The sequence below is a fragment of the Ruditapes philippinarum genome, unplaced genomic scaffold (assembly GCF_026571515.1).
Source record: "Ruditapes philippinarum isolate M1 unplaced genomic scaffold, ASM2657151v2 ctg1059_1_1_1_1, whole genome shotgun sequence".
In the NCBI taxonomy this organism is placed as follows: Eukaryota; Metazoa; Mollusca; class Bivalvia; order Venerida; family Veneridae; genus Ruditapes; species Ruditapes philippinarum.
Genome location: NW_026866195.1, coordinates 178940 through 197172, shown reverse-complemented (window position 1 = coordinate 197172; position 18233 = coordinate 178940). Strand labels below are relative to the sequence as shown.

The following is an 18233-nucleotide window of genomic DNA, read 5'->3' as shown; positions in this document are numbered from 1 at the left end:
GACACATCTGTTTAAGATATTTTGCATGGTGAAGGTTGGTAAAAAGAATGCAATATTGATGTAGCTTAACATTATTCTATAGCACCAATTGACCTTTTTTCATCAGTAATTCAGGTAACAGTGATTTCATTTCTTTTAAAGATGTTTAAAACAATTATTGAATTTTTTTTATATCTTTTTCATAACGTTTATTTAATATATATTTAAACAATATAGATTTTTAATGTTCATTTGCAAATCAAAGGTTCTTTTGATCAGTCTGATAGCTGTAGTATGTGATAATCATTCATAGATAAGATTATGTTTATCATTGGTCTAGACATGATATTTTAAACTTAAGTATTACAAAATTATCTCTTTGCATTTTTATTGGGCTAGAAGCAAAGAACTATCATTTTTATATCCTTGTTACACTGGGCCCTATGGTTAAAAACTGAACTTAATTTTGTTAGTTTATTAGTTTATTTTAGTTTATAGGAATTTGTTATATTTTGATTGTGTTGGAAGCTATGTAAGCTTATTGAAAATCTCTTGAATCCTATTTAGAGCAGATAGAAAAAGTTCCATTATTTAATTTCTTATTAATATCTTCTTTATTGCTAAATGGCAAATTACATGCCAGTTCTACAATACATGGTGTGTTAATTATGGCATACATTGGTGTCGATAACATCTCTGTATCAATAAGTACATGTTGTCATATATATACATGTATGTTCACAAATCTTTGCAAGTTATCAATATTGATTGATTTTGTTATTTCTTAATACTGAAAAGGGCTCCACTGAGGTTTTTTGACTTGAAGGGACTGTAAATATTTCTTCAAGAATATTGTACTCTTCGATAAAATTTCAAATTATTCGCCCTCTGCATTTTCCCAGATTAATTATTTTTATCCTGCAAAATTACAAAAAAAATAATTGTGTGCAAACCAGGCTGAAAATAGTGAAAAAAATCAATTTTAAATTGCAGATTTTTTCCTTTTTAATTGCATCACTTGATTTTTTTTAGGCTTTTTGATCTCAGTGTAGCTTTTTTTAACATAAATGGTCTCAGAATTTCTTTATCTTTCTTAAATATGTTCTGTTTTATTTGGATTTAACATTTATAAACATTTTATTTTTTTTTATTTTTTTTTTTTTTTTTTTATTACGTTTATTTAAGGTCGCCGCCGGAAAGCCCATATGGGCGACCGTACACTCAAGTCGGGCCATCCTAGAGCGTCCCGCCGAGATTTTTTCGTTGATTTTTTTCCAGCTTTATTGGTGGAGGAAGACCCCAGGTGCCCCTCCGGGCATTATTTCAGGCACGAGCGGGCACCTGGGTAGAACCACCGACCTTCCGTAAGCCAGCTGGATGGCTTCATCACATGAAAGAATTCGACCCGAGTGAGGATCGATCCTACAGCGGTGAGGGACCTGTGATCTCAAGTCAGCGACCTTAACCACTCGGCCACGGAGGCCCCTTTCTATTTGAACTATGAGTGTGTATTTATACAGAATTACATGGGCTAATTAGCACAAAGAGCCGAGTCTTTAAACAATTAACAACAATTCTTGACATGAAATCCATTTTATACTAATATTTAATCTATATGAATGTTCAACAGTTATTTATTTTCTTTAATGAAACAATCAATTCATTAAATAGAGATATTAAATATTGACATAATGAATTACTAATAGGTTCACTATTTGTAGAATAAATAAAATGGACGGTAACATTTTAAATTCAGACTGACAACAGGGATAGATTCTGACAAGTACAATCCTAGTTATACAGTGTTGTTTTATTTTATTTGTTCATTTAGTTTTTAACATTATTTAAGCTCAATTTTGAGAAAAGCTTTTAGGCTATATGAACATTTTTTGAGTCTGTTAACTGAAACTTAATTACACATCAGTTGAAAAAAAATTGTGACAAAAAATTGTGACTTTTATATCTAAAAGCCACTTGAAATATACTGTATGTAGAAGATTTTAAACTATGAAGAAAGGGCACACAGTATTTTTTCAAGTGCCTCATTAACAGGTAGTTTGGAGTGAAGGTCTTAAGTTGATTAGATATTGATATACTTATTGGAACAGATCAACTATCTGCTGGTAATACTGGTACAAAATCATCATAATTATGGTAAAATATTTAAATTATTGACATTTATAATGGCATTGACTATGTCACATTCAAGAGATAATTGCTCAAGACATTATTTATAGGGTCAAGGTACTTGTTTTATTCAGCAAAGCCAACCATGTATCAGGAAATAAAGTTTCTAACATTGATAAAGTCTAGGCCCATTTCTTTTTATCTCTGTAATATATGTTTATCAGTATGAATTGATTTTGAATTTTTTCTACCCCTTCTTTTCTCCTTTCTTTAGTAAATAAATTGTTATAGTGACAAGTTTTGCAGTATTAGAAAACTATTATTTAAATTTGGCATCTACACTTAAGTTTGAGTTTATAAAAAGTGATAATTGAGAAAAAAAATAGTTACCATAAGCCAGTTATTCTTATTTACCATACATCAAGTGATATGAACTAGCTCTTGTCTACTGTTAATACATTTATGTTGCAAATCGATGATATTTTTACATTTATTACGAAATGTTGTGGTCTTCTTCCACCAATAAAGCTGAAAAGTTGGCATATGACCTTGAAAAGTTGGCATATGACCTAAACAGTGATGGTATGACTTAAGTGCTCACCAAAAAGAAATCAACGAAATATATTTAGTGTATCCTTTTTACCTTCAATATGCCTGCAAAAGTTTGTGAATTCAGAACAGTCCATGGTTAATTTCAGTTATTATGAGAAGGTCGGGGGGTGCAGTAGTCTGTGATTATGGTGTCTGCCTCTCAACCCAGGGATCATAAGTTCAAGCCCTAATTGTGTCACATTCAGGATTCTTTATAATTATGACACCAGTTTATTATTTTGATGGTAGCAGACTCACCATTGGTTCAAGTAAGCCATAATTAGATTTATATAGATATGTTTAAACTTATTGAGCAATATAGATACTGATCAGACTGAAAGAATTTTGTACAAAATGATTTTCATGGTTCATTTAGATTGACCTGTCCTCAACACTCATCTCCCCAGTTTAAATATCTTCACAATATGATGTTTTCTTTCCAAGTGATCTGTTCTATTGTATAGCCAGTTATCTGTTTAATTCAAGAAATCATGCATAAACATTCATTTGAAATCATTCACCTTTAATAAAAGATATGTCAATATTTTTGCACGTTTCTGTTAAATACTTTAAGAGTATTGCATATCAAAGTTTTATATCTGTTTATAATGTACTATCCCTTATTTTAATCGTAATTTTATTATAAATATTGGGCACTTATTTTCAACTATTGACAAAGAATACAAACTTTAATACATTTTTAATCTATCATTGACATGGGATTTATATTTGTGACTGAGGTTATGTAATGGTCTTATAAGAGAAGTTAATAATTAGAAAATATATAGGGAACATTTATATGATTTAACCCTTTCCCTCATGAGCATATTGTGAAAAATGGCCGTTTTCATTGAAAAGCCTCCTGTTACAAGTTCAAACTGCTAATTGAAACTATGAAAAATGTGTCAATACTAATCAAACTTGGCACAAATGTTGACTGGACCATTGCCTTTGTAACGACATGCTCAGTCTTAAATTTCCTGTTACCATGGCAATGAGGGGACATCTCAAAATTGCTAAAAATCACTATTTTGCCTTGATTTTTTCCATCAAAATTTATTTCAAAGTGCTGCAACTTCTCAAGGGATTGAAATAGAGTCAAAGGCTTTTCAGCGTTTTTTACACGTTACCTTATGATCAACCTGGGGTCATTTTTAGCCTCTCACAAGTCAAAAATTTTCTTGGCTATGAGGGGGACTACCGCCCCCCCCCTTCAAACCCCCCAAACAGAAGGGGGCACATCCCCCTTCTGGCAACCCCCTGATGTATCTTTTGGATGGGGAACGGCGCCGAAAATTTGCTCAATTTTTTAAGCAACATTTCTCAAACGAAAACATGTTTGGGGCCCAAATAGGACATTTTTTCACTATTTGAGGCCAAACAGAGGGGGGGTGTCGAAAGTGCGTTGTTGTTTCGCGTATATATATGAGGTAAACGGTTAAGAAACGGGTGTGACTTTTTAAATGATTACTGCCTTAATAATTTCATATCCAAACTATTGTTTAACTTGACTATCTTAAGTTTCATTCACTACAAGGTAAAATAAGTTTTGATCACATTGCTTACATAATCATACTATAAGAAACTTTGCACAGATATTGTCAGATTACAAAAAGTGCCCAGATAGTGCTAAGTTCCCAGGTATTGAAGTATGTAAATGTTAAAGTTAAAATATAATGAAGATGAATGTACTGAAACATCTTAATAATGTCATTGTGTATGACACTATATGAAATGTATTTGATATGCGAAATTAATTAAATAATTGTTCAGTTCTTGTACCTTCTGAATTCTTGTATTGACTATAAAAGGTTCGGGCCACCAGCTTACACCAGTCAGGCAAGCTGCACTGTCTGACTTCACTATTTTCTGTCAGTTCCTCCACCCCCATTTTCACTCTTAAGTGAAAATCTCTTAAATTGACATGGTTTAAACAATTCATAGATGAAGCATGAAAAGGTCTAAATGAAGCAATTAAAATGATCATTAATGTTACGTTTGCTTTGTTAAAATTGCTTTAAACAGTATTGTAAGTCAATAGGTTGTCTTGTCAATTTAATTTGATTACATTGCACTATCATACAATATTTGAACAATACCAAGTATAACGGTAGTTAGAAATTGCCAGTTTATCGTCAAACGATAGATCGCTATTAAATTTAATTTGTAGTTGAGGATTATATTATAAATATCTCCCATAAAAATAGGCGAACTAAAATGACTTATTTGTAGATGTGTTATCGTTATAAAAGATCTTCTGTATTTAGGTTTCCAAAATGTCAATACACTGACCTGATTAACTTAAACCGTTCTTTGTGCACATGAAATACTAACTAGCATAACTGTTTAAATTTAGTTGTTCAAAGATGAAGTAGGAAAACTTGAATTTATTGCAATATCTCAATCAGTTACTGGATGATTTATGAATACAAAATTTGGATTAATTTGATCTTAGGTACACTTTGATTTTATATTTTATTTATGTTCTTAATATAAATGTTTTTATTTATTTTTTTATAGAATTTTTCTTTACAATTATAAAATGTGGGTGTATTACAAATGTTTAATTCAACAGATTGATCTTGTATTTACCAGTATTATTAATAAAAGAAATAGAGGAATGAAAGAAATAACAAATGAATTAAATATTTGGACACAATAAGTCCTTTATTGTTTGATTTTAATTAAAAAGTCAACTGAATTAGTTTATACTGTTGGCAAAGAGAAGGAGTGGTAGTGTATTGTATTTAACTAATTTTGTAGCTCAATAATTGTTACCAGGATAGTTGTACAACAGTCAATCTATTGATGATGTGAATTTATGTAGGAGGTTAATTGAAACATTTTAATGCATTAAGTAATTTAGCATTTGTCAATTTCATACTTTCAGTCATTTAGTATAAGCTGTTATAAAGTTACCAGATAATGAAAGTTTTTCAAATCTGGAAAGTGACAATAAAACCTTTTAACAAAATTTATGAAGTGTAGAAAGGGGAAGTTTTCAGTTCGCAAGGTAAATAACTAGATTTTCAAATGTAAACACGTTTTACAATCAAATTGATGTTACAGGGTAAAAGGGCAAGAGTTTTTTCTTTTGAAGGAAAAAGGATAAAATAAAGTTCTAAATTCTTTTAATTTAAAAAATATTTCATTTTCAAAACAAACCTCATAAAGTAATAGCATTTAGATACCAGTGAATGTTAAAATACATGTAAATCTTTTCATAAGAAAAAAGGAAACAATGTATAGAACTACAAAGTGTACAAAGATGGTTGACCTTGCTAGGATGAAATTGACAATTGTCAATGTTTACAGAAAGTTATTAATGATGTTAAAATGTGATTTGGTTTAAGAGGACAACAAGTTTGAAGTATTTCCACTCAAGGCGTGCTTGATACTACCTGTGAGTGATACACACAAATATTCCATGGATAGACCAATGTTCAGACATACTTAATCATTGAAGCAGGTTGTTTCAAAAGACAAAAAAGAAATACAAATATTTGTAAATCCTTTAAATTCAAATATTTGAATGAAGGTAATTTGACAAACAAAAATGGCTGAAGGATTATTATCAGAAAGAAGATAATGGTTACCTGTTCTATTTGTAGAAAATGCTTACCTTATTGCTAGGTGGAATGGTTTAAGGGCAGAACATGCCATATTTCATTAATTAGCAAATATCTCATTCTATTTCAATAGCTTCTTTTGCTACATAGTGGTTCTGACTTTAAAAAGCAAACTTTATGAAGAAGAAGAACAAAATGATATCAAATAGAATTTGGTATTAAGCAGGGTACTTCACAACATATTGTAAAGGGCAGTCATGGGCTATGATCTTACTCAAACTTAAGTGCCATTATTAGTGTAACTGTGACTTGATTAATATTTGCTTTAAATGTCTATGTCAGTACCTAAGATAATCACTTAAAACTTCACAAATACCATTGGAATCATGATAGTCTTACTCTAGAAATAATAATATTTTGATTTTTCCCAGCTAGTCTGGGGTTACAAACAAACTTTTGCTGCAACTTTGATATCTGTTGTAAACAAAAGTGCACCATAAAGCTATAACAGTAAAAGTTTGTGCATGGGGGATTATCTTGGAAAATCCCATGTTGGCCAAGTTCAAAATAATTACAGTACTAGCACAGGTCAGTATCCAAAACCCATAACTCTAGAATGGATTTTTACTGATTTGACTAGAAAAGTTGGTTGACTGAAAGTGGCTGCTCTGTCTCCACAATATTAGAGTTTTAAATTATTCATTAGAGTCTTCTTCACTCATTCATAACTGTATTCCAGGTTCTAATGTATTTACCTTGTTTTGTTCAACAATTTCTTAGTCTAAAAAAGCACTGTGGCAAACCATTATTATTTAAGAAGATAACAGACAAAAAAAAAAGTTATATCAGTTAGTGTTTGGCTGTATTTGGCCATATAACTTTCTAGAGTGTAAAATTATGGTAGCCTTCAGATATAAAATTTACTGTAGTGCTGTTTCAAGTTGTTTAACTTTTATTGCATGTTAATAATTAGTTAACAAAATAAAAAATATATTGTATGATTTACAATATTTTGATGGTTTGTAAGCCTATTGCTCCATTATAAAAAAAAAAATGTCCTAGTGACCTGTTGTTACGTCAGCTAATATAAATCTTCCGTTACCTTTGATGTCACACATTTAACCAGTTCAAAAAGCTTCTTATCATACCCCTTATTATTGTCTCATAATTAAAGTTATTACACACAGAATAATGAAGTTGAGAGGTGAAGCACACACAATGAACGGTTTGAAATCGGTGCAAGATCTTGTATATGGCTTTTGTTCAGATCTATCTTACAAATCATTTGGATGATTAAAGTTGGTAGATCATAGTGATTACTAGTAAAGTTAATCATGAGAAAAAATACAAACATAGTGTACATTGTTTAATACAAGGCAGTCGTTAAAGGGGTATGTCCAATTTTTTTTTCAAATAATTTTTAAAAACATTTTAACTCTGGCTAGTACATAATTAATCATGATTTTGATTTTTTTGAAATTTTAGGAATGTATACCTTACATATATTTTTATGATGGCTAAATATATCATAAAAGAAAGAAAGAAAGAAATCATTAAGTTTTATATTCTAAACTTCAGAGGCACTAGTATTTATATTAAAATAACTTCTAAATTCCTTAAGCTCGGACATACCTTTAAAGTGTAACAGTAATTGAAAAAACAGTTAACATTAATTTAGTTGGTTGTAAATTTCTTTGCTCTGAAAAATTGAGGAGGTTCCTTTAAAGTTTTGAACTTGGAAAATGTTGTATAATATGAACATATTGCTTTGTTTTCAGTGCAGTATGACAGATATTGTAGAATATGTGATTTATTTACAGATAGTATGCACTACAAAACAGCAGTAAATAAAGTGCAGTGCACTTAAATAGCCTTCTTCTCATAGGCAGTGTGTATGATGATAATAGTCCTACAATACCACATCATGTCAGTTCTCTAAGTATAGTATCCCGCACAATCATGTAATCAAAACTGTTGAGAGCTTTGTTTATAGTTGACTGAAAGAAACAGTAGACATCTATAACATGTTGTCTCATTATTTAGACGAATTAAACAGATAGGTAATTTCTATAACTCCTAAGAGGGTTTAACTCAAAATTTCAACTGAAATATTCCAGTAATTGTTAAGCTTTTTTCAGGTACAGAAATTATTCATCTGCATAACAATGTAGAGATCTAAAATCAAATTTAGTGGATAAAGGGTTGTTGTTGATGTTATTGATATTATAATCAAACCTTAGTACTGCTTTCTCCGTTTTTTCCCCCGCTATTGAATCTCTTGTTATCAAATAGAAGGCTACGGTTGTTGTATATTATCTACTGATCCATTATTATATACTGATCAATTATTGTTTAACATGCAAATAATCGCCTTGCAGTACCATTGATATCACACCACCAAAAGAATTCAGACAAGCATTTAACTGCATGTTTTTTAGCCAGGATATATGGTTCTTAATGCATTTTTGATAAGTAAAGATAAATATACAAACTGTTGGGCCCATGCTTAAACAAATACCTCCTGCACTTGAAAGCTTGATCATGAAATGAAAGGCATTCATATAATCAGGTATTGAACATAATGAAAGGAAATTTTTATCTTTTAAATTGCATTTCATTATTTGTGACAAGAAAACTGCTTATCAGTGCAAGGGTTTACTTCGTTACCGAGCTGTTGATCAGTTGAACTGTAAGGTGCTTTTGTATAAACTGGTTTTCATAATAAAATTACTGGTATTTGTTTGGTTAAAAGAGCAATTAAAAGAAGTAATCAATGATCAGTGCTTTTCAATATGTAACAAAAACTTGTGTGAAAAAATTTACACAGACAAAAACATTGAATTACTAGTATTGGTTGGTTTTCTTTAATAGAATGCTGCTCAAATTATGATTTACCACTCAGTGGCACTCACTACTTGTTGCCATTATTTCACTCTGTACTGAACAAATTATTATTAAGCCTCCTTCTTCATAATTAAAAATATATTAGGCCTAGACATAGCACTTGAAAACTACAAAATGAAAACCTTATTTTCATTGCTCAATTTAGTAATGTATGGTTTTCTGAAGAAGAAGAAAAAATTGGCATTGTAAATCCTTGGCAGAAGGTAAATGTCTTCTCTATTAAATACATATCAATGATCTTTTGATATTTTTGAAATGTGGTTATTATGTTCAGTATAGTTAAAGTTGAATAGCTTTTTTTGAATTAATAGTTACTAATAAATAAGATTTTCTGTTGATTACAGGCCAAAAAGCTTGAGATTTATATTTTAGTGTAATTTTGTAGTAAATTGTATTGTTAATATTTCTAAAATTACAGAATAAACGCCTTAATTGGCTATATGTCCAATGTAGGCAGGTGGCATAATTTTGTCAATTAATGTCTTGAAATACTTTGATGAGAAAGGTCAAACAAATTGAAGTTGAAGTATAATTTCTTTTCATAGCAAATATTTTGACTTCTACCAAATTATTGCTGTCACTGTGGACAAGTTGAGATATAAATAATGTCACAGTGTTGCAATTTATTTATGAATATTCTCTTTCATTGTGAACATACTTTTTTAATGAAATTGAATGTCACTTTAAAAATAATCTTTCATTGAGGTTGTTATATCAGTGTGAACATAATCTTTCATTAAGTTGTAATGTCAATGTGAACATACTTCTGTACTGAGTTATAATGTTACTATGAACATACTTTTTCATTGAGTTGTTAAATCACAAACACAAACATACTACTCCAGTGAGTTGCAATGTCCCTGTAAACAAATTCTTTCAGTGAATTTTTATATCACTGTGAACATGCTATTTCGGTTAGTTATAAAATCACTATGAACACACTTGTCCATTGAGTTGTTACATCACTGTATGAACATACTTGTTGCTTGAGTTGTAATATCACTGTGAACATACATCTTCATTGACCTTTAATGGCAATGCTAACATATTTTTCAGTGAGTTTTAATCCCACTGTGAACATATTCCTTCATTTAGTTGTAATGCCACTGTGAACATACTCCTTCATTTAGTTGTAATGTCACTGTGAACATACTCCTTCATTTAGTTGTTATGCAGCTGTGAACATATTCCTTCATTTAGTTGTAATGCCACTGTGAACATATACCTTCATTTAGTTGTTATGCAGCTGTGAACATATTCCTTCATTTAGTTGTAATGCCACTGTGAACATACTCCTTCATTTAGTTGTAATGCCACGGTGAACATTCTCCTTAATTTAGTTGTAATGCCACGGTGAACATACTCCTTCATTTAGTTGTAATGCCACTGTGAACATACTCCTTCATTTAGATGTAATGCCACTGTGAGCATACTCCTTCATTTAGTTGTAATGCCACTGTGAACAAATTCCTTTATTTAGTTGTAATGCCACTGTGAACATACTCCTTCATTTAGTTGGAATGCCACTGTGAGCATACTCCTTCATTTAGTTGTAATGCCACTGTGAACATACTCCTTCATTTAGTTGTAATGCCACTGTGAACATTCTCCTTCATTTAGTTGTAATGCCACTGTGAGCATACTCCTTCATTTAGTTGTAATTCCACTGTGAACATACTCCTTCATTTAGTTGTAATGTTACCTTAAACAGTGTCATTTTGAACATACTTGTTAAATGAGTTGTATTGTCACTGTGAACATACACTTTCATTGAGTTATAATGTGACTGTGAGTTTACTTCTTCAGTGAGTTTGTATCATGCTACTATGAACATAAGTACTGTTCAGTAAGTTGTAATGTCACTGTGAACATACTCCTTCATTTAGTTGTAATGCCACGGTGAACATACTCTTTCATTTAGTTGTAATGTCACTATGAACATACTCTTTCATTGACTTGTAATGTCACTATGAATACACTCTTTCATTGACTTGTAATGTCACTATGAATACACTCTTTCATTGACTTGTAATGTCACTATGAATACACTCTTTCATTGACTTGTAATGTCACTATGAATACACTCTTTCATTGACTTGTAATGTCACTATGAATACACTCTTTCATTGACTTGTAATGTCACTGTGAACATACTATACTGTTTTTGTTAATGATATCATATAGTCATAATCATTGAGTTCTAATGTTATCGTATGTCTCACAGTATGTTTTCTTTAGATAAGTTGGAATTTCACTGCAATCAATGGAGAATATTCCTTACCATTGTCCTAATAACTTTGATAATTTAAAACTTGTTGGCATTCTTTAAAACATTTTGTAATGCTTGTTATGAATATACCAAGGTCATATTAATTTCCTGTCAAACTGTGTTTTCTTTTATTTATTGTTGTGTATTTTCTAAGAGATTGTGCAATATATGAAAATCAAACTGCTTTCAGAGTGTTGATGCATACTTGTCTGATATCTAGTACAGCCAGTATGAGATATTGGTTCTGTGAGATTATTGGTTTTGGTTTAAACAATTAAAGGGAATGCAATAGAAGTAAAGGGAAGTCAGGGAAACAATTTGGTATAATAGTTCTATATTTTACAGATGAAATATCAAATTAGGACAAGATGACAGCACCACGGAAGGGAAGTGCGGATAAGTCTATACCACACACTCGGTTAGAAAATGAAGACATGATATGGGAGAGCTATGAGATAGGGGAAAAACTAGGTCAGGGAGCCTTCGGGAAGGTGTTCCAGGTCCGACATAAAGCAACTAATGAAGAATGGGCTATGAAATTTATAAACAAAGAAAAGGTAATTGTTTTTTCATTTATGTATGTAGTAAATGTTTTATACAGACACATTTCTATACATTAAAATAAATATAAAAGTTGTTAAGAAAAGATGCAAACGATTGTTCTGATAATAATTTACAATTTAAATTGATAAAGAAATTTCAAGGCGGTCTATGCAGTAATGAAATTCATACCCCTGAAAATTTATTAAACAAGAATTATAGTTATTATGCAAACACAAGGTTAAAAAGATTTTGATTTTTAATAGTTTATAGTGTCTCTCATTGTCAGTGATACTTCAGACTCAAACATGCATACTTTGTGTATTTTCAGGCTGGGAGTTCAGCTATAAAGTTACTAGAAAGAGAGGTTGCCATATTAAAGAAAGTCTCACATCGTAATATTATACAGCTTAATGAAGTCTTTGAAACAGGAAAGGTAATTATAATCATTCCTGATTAGATAACTTGCTAAATAATAACCTAACCTGTACTAACAGGGTCAAGCCATGCTCACCTGCACTTCTGTTGCAGGAGTCAAAACAAGGCTGTTGATTGCTTCACTGGCATAGAAATCCTTTGAATAAGAAAAGAACAGCCATTCAAATTGTTGGCAAGTACTCCCATTTCAGGGAGTAAAGGTGCAAAATGTTTCATTGCTTGAATTAGCTTTAATTAACTATGAGAGAATCCTAAATCTTTTTAGATGGTTGTAATAAATTTATAATGTACTTAATACTTTTAATATTGTTTAAAACTTTGAAATGTGGTATTTTTTGTATTATTTAAATTCAAAGTAAAATTTTTGTTTTGCTAAATGTTGATCTTCCTACTTGTACTTATGCTGGCTTTTCTTAATATATATTTTAGAAAAAATAAAAGCTATTTCATTTGCAACATTTCTATACAAATGGCAACAAAATTTGACAGGTAATCTATGAAAATTGAATTGAATTTGCATGCTATTAAAATCATTTGAATTGACTGTCAATTTATACATATTTGCAACAGTAAAATGGCTTTCACTGCATTAAAGATATTATCTTAAAGGTTGAAGTCTATTTATAAAGATTGAACCAAGAATTTACTTTATGGTGAATAAATGTGTAACTATTTGTATATCTTTTGAAAAAGAGAATTATTTATTTCTTGTTTGTTTCTGTTGAAATGTTGAGCTTAACAGATTAGTTTAATAAGAGTGTTGACCTGGGAGGGTTTTGTCAGATTACTGTACACAGGGGTTTTGTTGTGCTTTAAGTTTTTGTATTTCTTCTGCAAAAATACGTATTTTGATAGACCAATATTATAAAATTATCTATAGTTTGATCCAAGAAGTGCATTACAAAGACTATGTTGAGGTTGTATTCTAAACTTTAAAAGGGTGTTTTGTCAGAGGTTTTGCCAGCACTGATATGAACTTGATAAGAATTGTCCATTCTAGAAAGATTCAGAAGTTGAATGAAAATGTGTTATAAAGATACAGTATATTAAAAGAACAATCAAAACTTTATTAACTTTCATTCTGCTCTTTTATGTAAAATATTGTATCGTAAGATAAATTTGATTGAAGAATAGATAAACATTTTGTAAGGAATCAGTGTTTCAAAATGACTTTCTTTTATCTGTCATAAATCATGTACATTGTATTAAGTTCCTATTGTTTTTATGGACAGTCTGTGGTTATAAGTCTGATTTAAAAAGGTTGTTTATAAAAAATGTTTTTTTATAATTTTATTTCATGTTTATCATGTACAGCTAACAATGTGCCATAGCTTTTGATCTTTTATCTATTCTGTTTAACTTGCTAAAATCTATCATACACAGGTGCTTAAGTTATTCATTAAAGGAAACTTACATGACAACAGGCCCAGGTGTTAATTGATTTATTTTATTTTAAAATACAATGTAAATGTATCATTTTATTGTATATTTAAACACATGTCACTATAATTTACAATTTATCTATCTTTAATAATTTGCTTAAATTCTTCTTTAACACAAATATGTTAATAATTAAGCTACAATGTAAGGTACTTTTGTTGAAAAGCTGTACATGTTTTTCCAAATTTTATTTCATTTCAAAAAGTATGCATAATACAGTTGCTTATTTCAATTTCAAACACAGTTTGGCATTGACGGATTAAGGCTGGGAGTTAATCCTGGAGATTAGTGAAAGAATCTGTTTTAGGGATTAATGATAGTATCATGTATGAACATAGTTAAAATAAGACAAAGATTAGTGTTATTCTCCTCATTGTCTTAAAACCCCTCCCCCCAATAAACAATCTTTACTTATTTATGCAAATATCTAACAATTATTGTCTGCATTTATTTTCTTTATATAGCACAATGTAATCATTGAATGTTAAGGTCTAAATATTTTGTGAGAGCCCAACATGATTTCTGATTTGCCTTTTATTATTTCTGATGTAACTTTCAACCTACGAAAAAAAGGTCAAGATGGTTTTACCCTGTATATACTTTTGAACTTAACACAATTTATGAAATGGTCAATTATTATTAGTAAAAAAGTTAACAAATTAAAGAAATATACTCATCCTTAAATTATACAATTTTTTCTTTTACAGAACTTCTCATTTTCTTTATTGTTTATTTTGTGTAATAAGTGATCTTTGGTTTTTTTTCCCATTAAATAAAAAACACACAGACCCCCAAAATTACATAAGAATAATTTCCTGACAAAGCTATCCAAGTCAGCTTCTATCAAGGACATTGGTGGGGGTATCAATTGCATTCAGCAATAGTTCTAGTTTACATTAAATCTGGAGCCTCTAGATTGTTCATTTAGTAATCTAGAAGAGAGTACAAGTTTGTACAAATTTATTTTCAGCGTATGTTTCTGGTAATGGAACTATGTACAGGTGGGGAGTTAGCAGAGGCCCTGAAAGAGAAGAGATATTTCATGGAAAGTGAAGTAAAAGTTATAACAAAAGAACTAGCAAGTGCAATAACCTATCTTCATAAAATCGGTAAATATTTGTTTCATGTAGATAGAACTGATAATAATACAGCGGATGTGAAAACAAGTAACATTCAAGGTAACTTGGCATTCTATATAAGGCTAGTTTAGAAAGTAAAGTATATCAAATGTAAGTTAAGTTTGACATTCTATGATTAGTGTAATATAATAAAAGAGTGAGACTAAAAAAGTGTTTTCACACCAATTTATGTACCAAAATAAATGAAAAATGTAAGAATTGGCAGAAAAAGTGATATTTGTCTACTTTGTGATCATGATTTCTGGAACCACCTAGAGGTACTGCTCCAACACTGTAGTGAGTTAAATCCATAATAAAATATTAATTAACATGGCAATCCTATGTTAAAAAGGTAAAATAAATACAATAGCCAGGTATACTAAATGAAATATTTTTAGAAAATTGTGTTTCATATTTTATGAATGGAACTTTTTCAAAGCATTTATTTCATTGTTATGCAGAGAGTGCTCCTTTACTTGATGACTGGGCAGATTTGTTAGGAGAGTTTGATCAAATATAGGTTGATACTTAATTCATATTGATTGTTCTAAAGAAGAAAAATATGGATTGAAACCTGAACCCGTGATGAGGTCAATCAGAATCTTTATAGGGGAAATATGATTCAAAATAGACACAATAAATACTAATTGTCTATGTTATCTTGTACTGCATGTACTATTTTTGATGTTGTAAGTTATCTTTAGTTAGTCTCATAAACTGCTGACAGACGGCACGTTTACAGGGTTAAGTTATTTTTGAAAGAAAATTCATTGAGCCAGCAGAATCAATAAAGTATTAAAGAAATGAATACATTTAGATAAGCGGTCAATATTTTACATCATCAAGAAAGAGATTTTCATACAAGGGTCTTGTGGTGCATTTTTCATACAGAATGAAAAAAGGAAAATTTAATTATAAAGAAGGATCAGCTATCTTTGGAACATTGTTGATTATTGATATATTATAACAATATGAACTGTATTGCGTTCAGAGAGAGAAAAAAAATCAGGGTGACTTTAGATCTGCAGATAAATCTTAATTAATTACAATAGGGCAATCTTTGTCATCCACAGGCTTGATTCCTTTACCTCCACAGAGAAAAATAATGAGATTTGATTTTCCATTTTTTGTGTGCAAAATATTGATATACCTGTCACTATGTCAGGCAATCATGGTGTCTTTATAAATCTCATTTAAGATTATCATTATCTCCTGTTTTTTGCTAGAAATGAAAGGTTTATAGGCAACTTTTAAGCTTTTTATATAGGAATTAGGTTTGGATTTGCGTCATATTGAAGATATATTTGAAAAGGACACTTGAAGGGGTTTATCTTATGCATTGTTTCTTATGTATTGTTCCTGTTCCAATACACATACATGTATATACACATCAGCAAATATATTCTATGATTATGTTTACCCAATTCATGTTTTATTCTTGTTTGATATACATATACATGCATATACAGGGAAATGTTCAAATTTGAATGTTATTGACATTAAGTGTTTGCTTTTATTTACTGATTAAAACGATAGATGGTTTAAAAAAGTAAGGTACATGAAGTAAAATTTATTTTATAATAGATCACAAGGACCAATCTAAAACAAGGAGACACTGTCGCACAGTCTATCTGATTTTAATGTCTTGATTATTGATATATTACATGTATCAAAAATCATTATTCTTGGCCAAATTCTAAAGCAGCCTGCTAGTTACTGGTTAGATTTATCCCTGTGAGACAAGTGGATTAACTCAAACATGATTGACTTAAGTTCAATAAACAACTGCTTGTTTTTACCCTTCTGTCAAGCTCTGTGACAGCATGGTTTTATAAATTCATAAATACAAACATATTGAGGAAATAAACATGCCAGGAAAATCTTTACAGATAGGACTGTTCTGAAAAAATTACATTTTATCACCTTTAAAATCTAACGGCAAGTGACAAAACAAAATATATGATCAGATATTCTCATGGTGGAATTATAAGATCAATATTTACAGGTTTCTCAAAAACTTTTATCAATACTTAAATAAATTTTAAGACTAAGAAGTATGGATATAATTTATTGCAAAATTGCAAATGCTTGATGTATTTTAGCACATACTTAATAAAATTTTCAAGGTAAATCAAATAATTTCAAGCTGATTGAATTAAATGCTTGTGTGTCCTTGCACTTCTCTTTCATTTTATTATGCTCCTCGAAGGGAGAGCATACAGTCGCTTATGCCTGTCCATCAGCATTTTCTTGTCCGTGTCATAACTCTGAAAATACAAAAGGTATCAACTAGAAACCCCATAGGTATATAGATATCATTGAGTAGAAGAACAGTGCATGAGGACCATAACTCAAACTTGCCCATTTTTGGAGTAATTGCCCTTTTTCATTTCTCCACTTTGAACTTTGTCTCGGACATAACTTGACTACAAGTGATATCAAAACCTATTTGGGGAGCACTGATTAGATAAGTAGGTTTTTTATATGCCCGAAAGAATTTCGGGCATATTATGTTATACCCCCTGGCGTCCGTCTGTCTTTCCGACTGTTAGCAATTTGGTTTCCGGAGCATAACTTAAGTTCCATTTGGCCCACCGTATTCAAACTTCATTGGATGATTGCCCATATTGGGTAGAAGACCCCTATTGATTTTGGGTTCAAAAGGTCAAAGGTCACTATTAGCTAAATACTGAAAATGGTTTCCGGAGCATAACTTAAGTTCCATTTGGCCCAGTATTCAAACTTCATAGGATGATTGTCCATATTAGGTAGAAGACACATATTGAGTTTTGGGTCACAAGGTCAAAGGTCAAGGTCACTATTAGCTTTATACAGAAAATGGTATTCATACTTCATAGGTTTATTGTCCATATTGGGTAGAAGAGCTTATTGATTTGGGGTCACAAGATCAAAGATCAAGGTCATTATCACCTTCAAACTGGAAACAGTTTTCGCTCCATAACTTAAGTACTTATCAACCTACAGCTGTAAAATTATATAGGATTAACAGTTTTATACCACTGACGTCTTTCCGTCCATCCGTTATAGCATATGTACTTACAAGATAACAACTTGATGGTGGTGCTTTTAAACAGCAACTGTATATAATTATATACATGAATGTTCTTCAGCTATAAAGGAGGATTGCTTTTTGAAGGAGATGATACTGTATTTAATTCCCATGTCTTACAAATGCTTCATCCTTACTAAAAGAGAAAGTACTTTCGGGCATATAATGTTCCGCCTAGCGGTGCTCTT

At 30.6% G+C, this 18233-nt stretch overlaps 1 protein-coding gene across 4 annotated transcripts in view; it reads left to right on the top strand.

Annotated features, from left to right (window-relative positions):
* The window catches only part of LOC132731646 (serine/threonine-protein kinase 33-like), a 36352-nt gene that overhangs the window by 6743 nt on the left and 11376 nt on the right, over positions 1 to 18233 (top strand). For 3 of the 4 annotated variants that reach the window (XM_060717862.1, XM_060717859.1, XM_060717860.1), the window contains exons 2-4: positions 11785 to 11996; positions 12311 to 12415; positions 14828 to 14966. In XM_060717862.1, the coding sequence (XP_060573845.1) occupies positions 11808 to 11996; positions 12311 to 12415; positions 14828 to 14966 (433 nt within the window). In that variant the 5' untranslated portion in view covers positions 11785 to 11807. Of the gene's footprint in view, positions 1 to 4991; positions 5153 to 11784; positions 11997 to 12310; positions 12416 to 14827; positions 14967 to 18233 lie in introns of those variants that run through there. The other variant, XM_060717861.1, reaches the window with a different exon arrangement.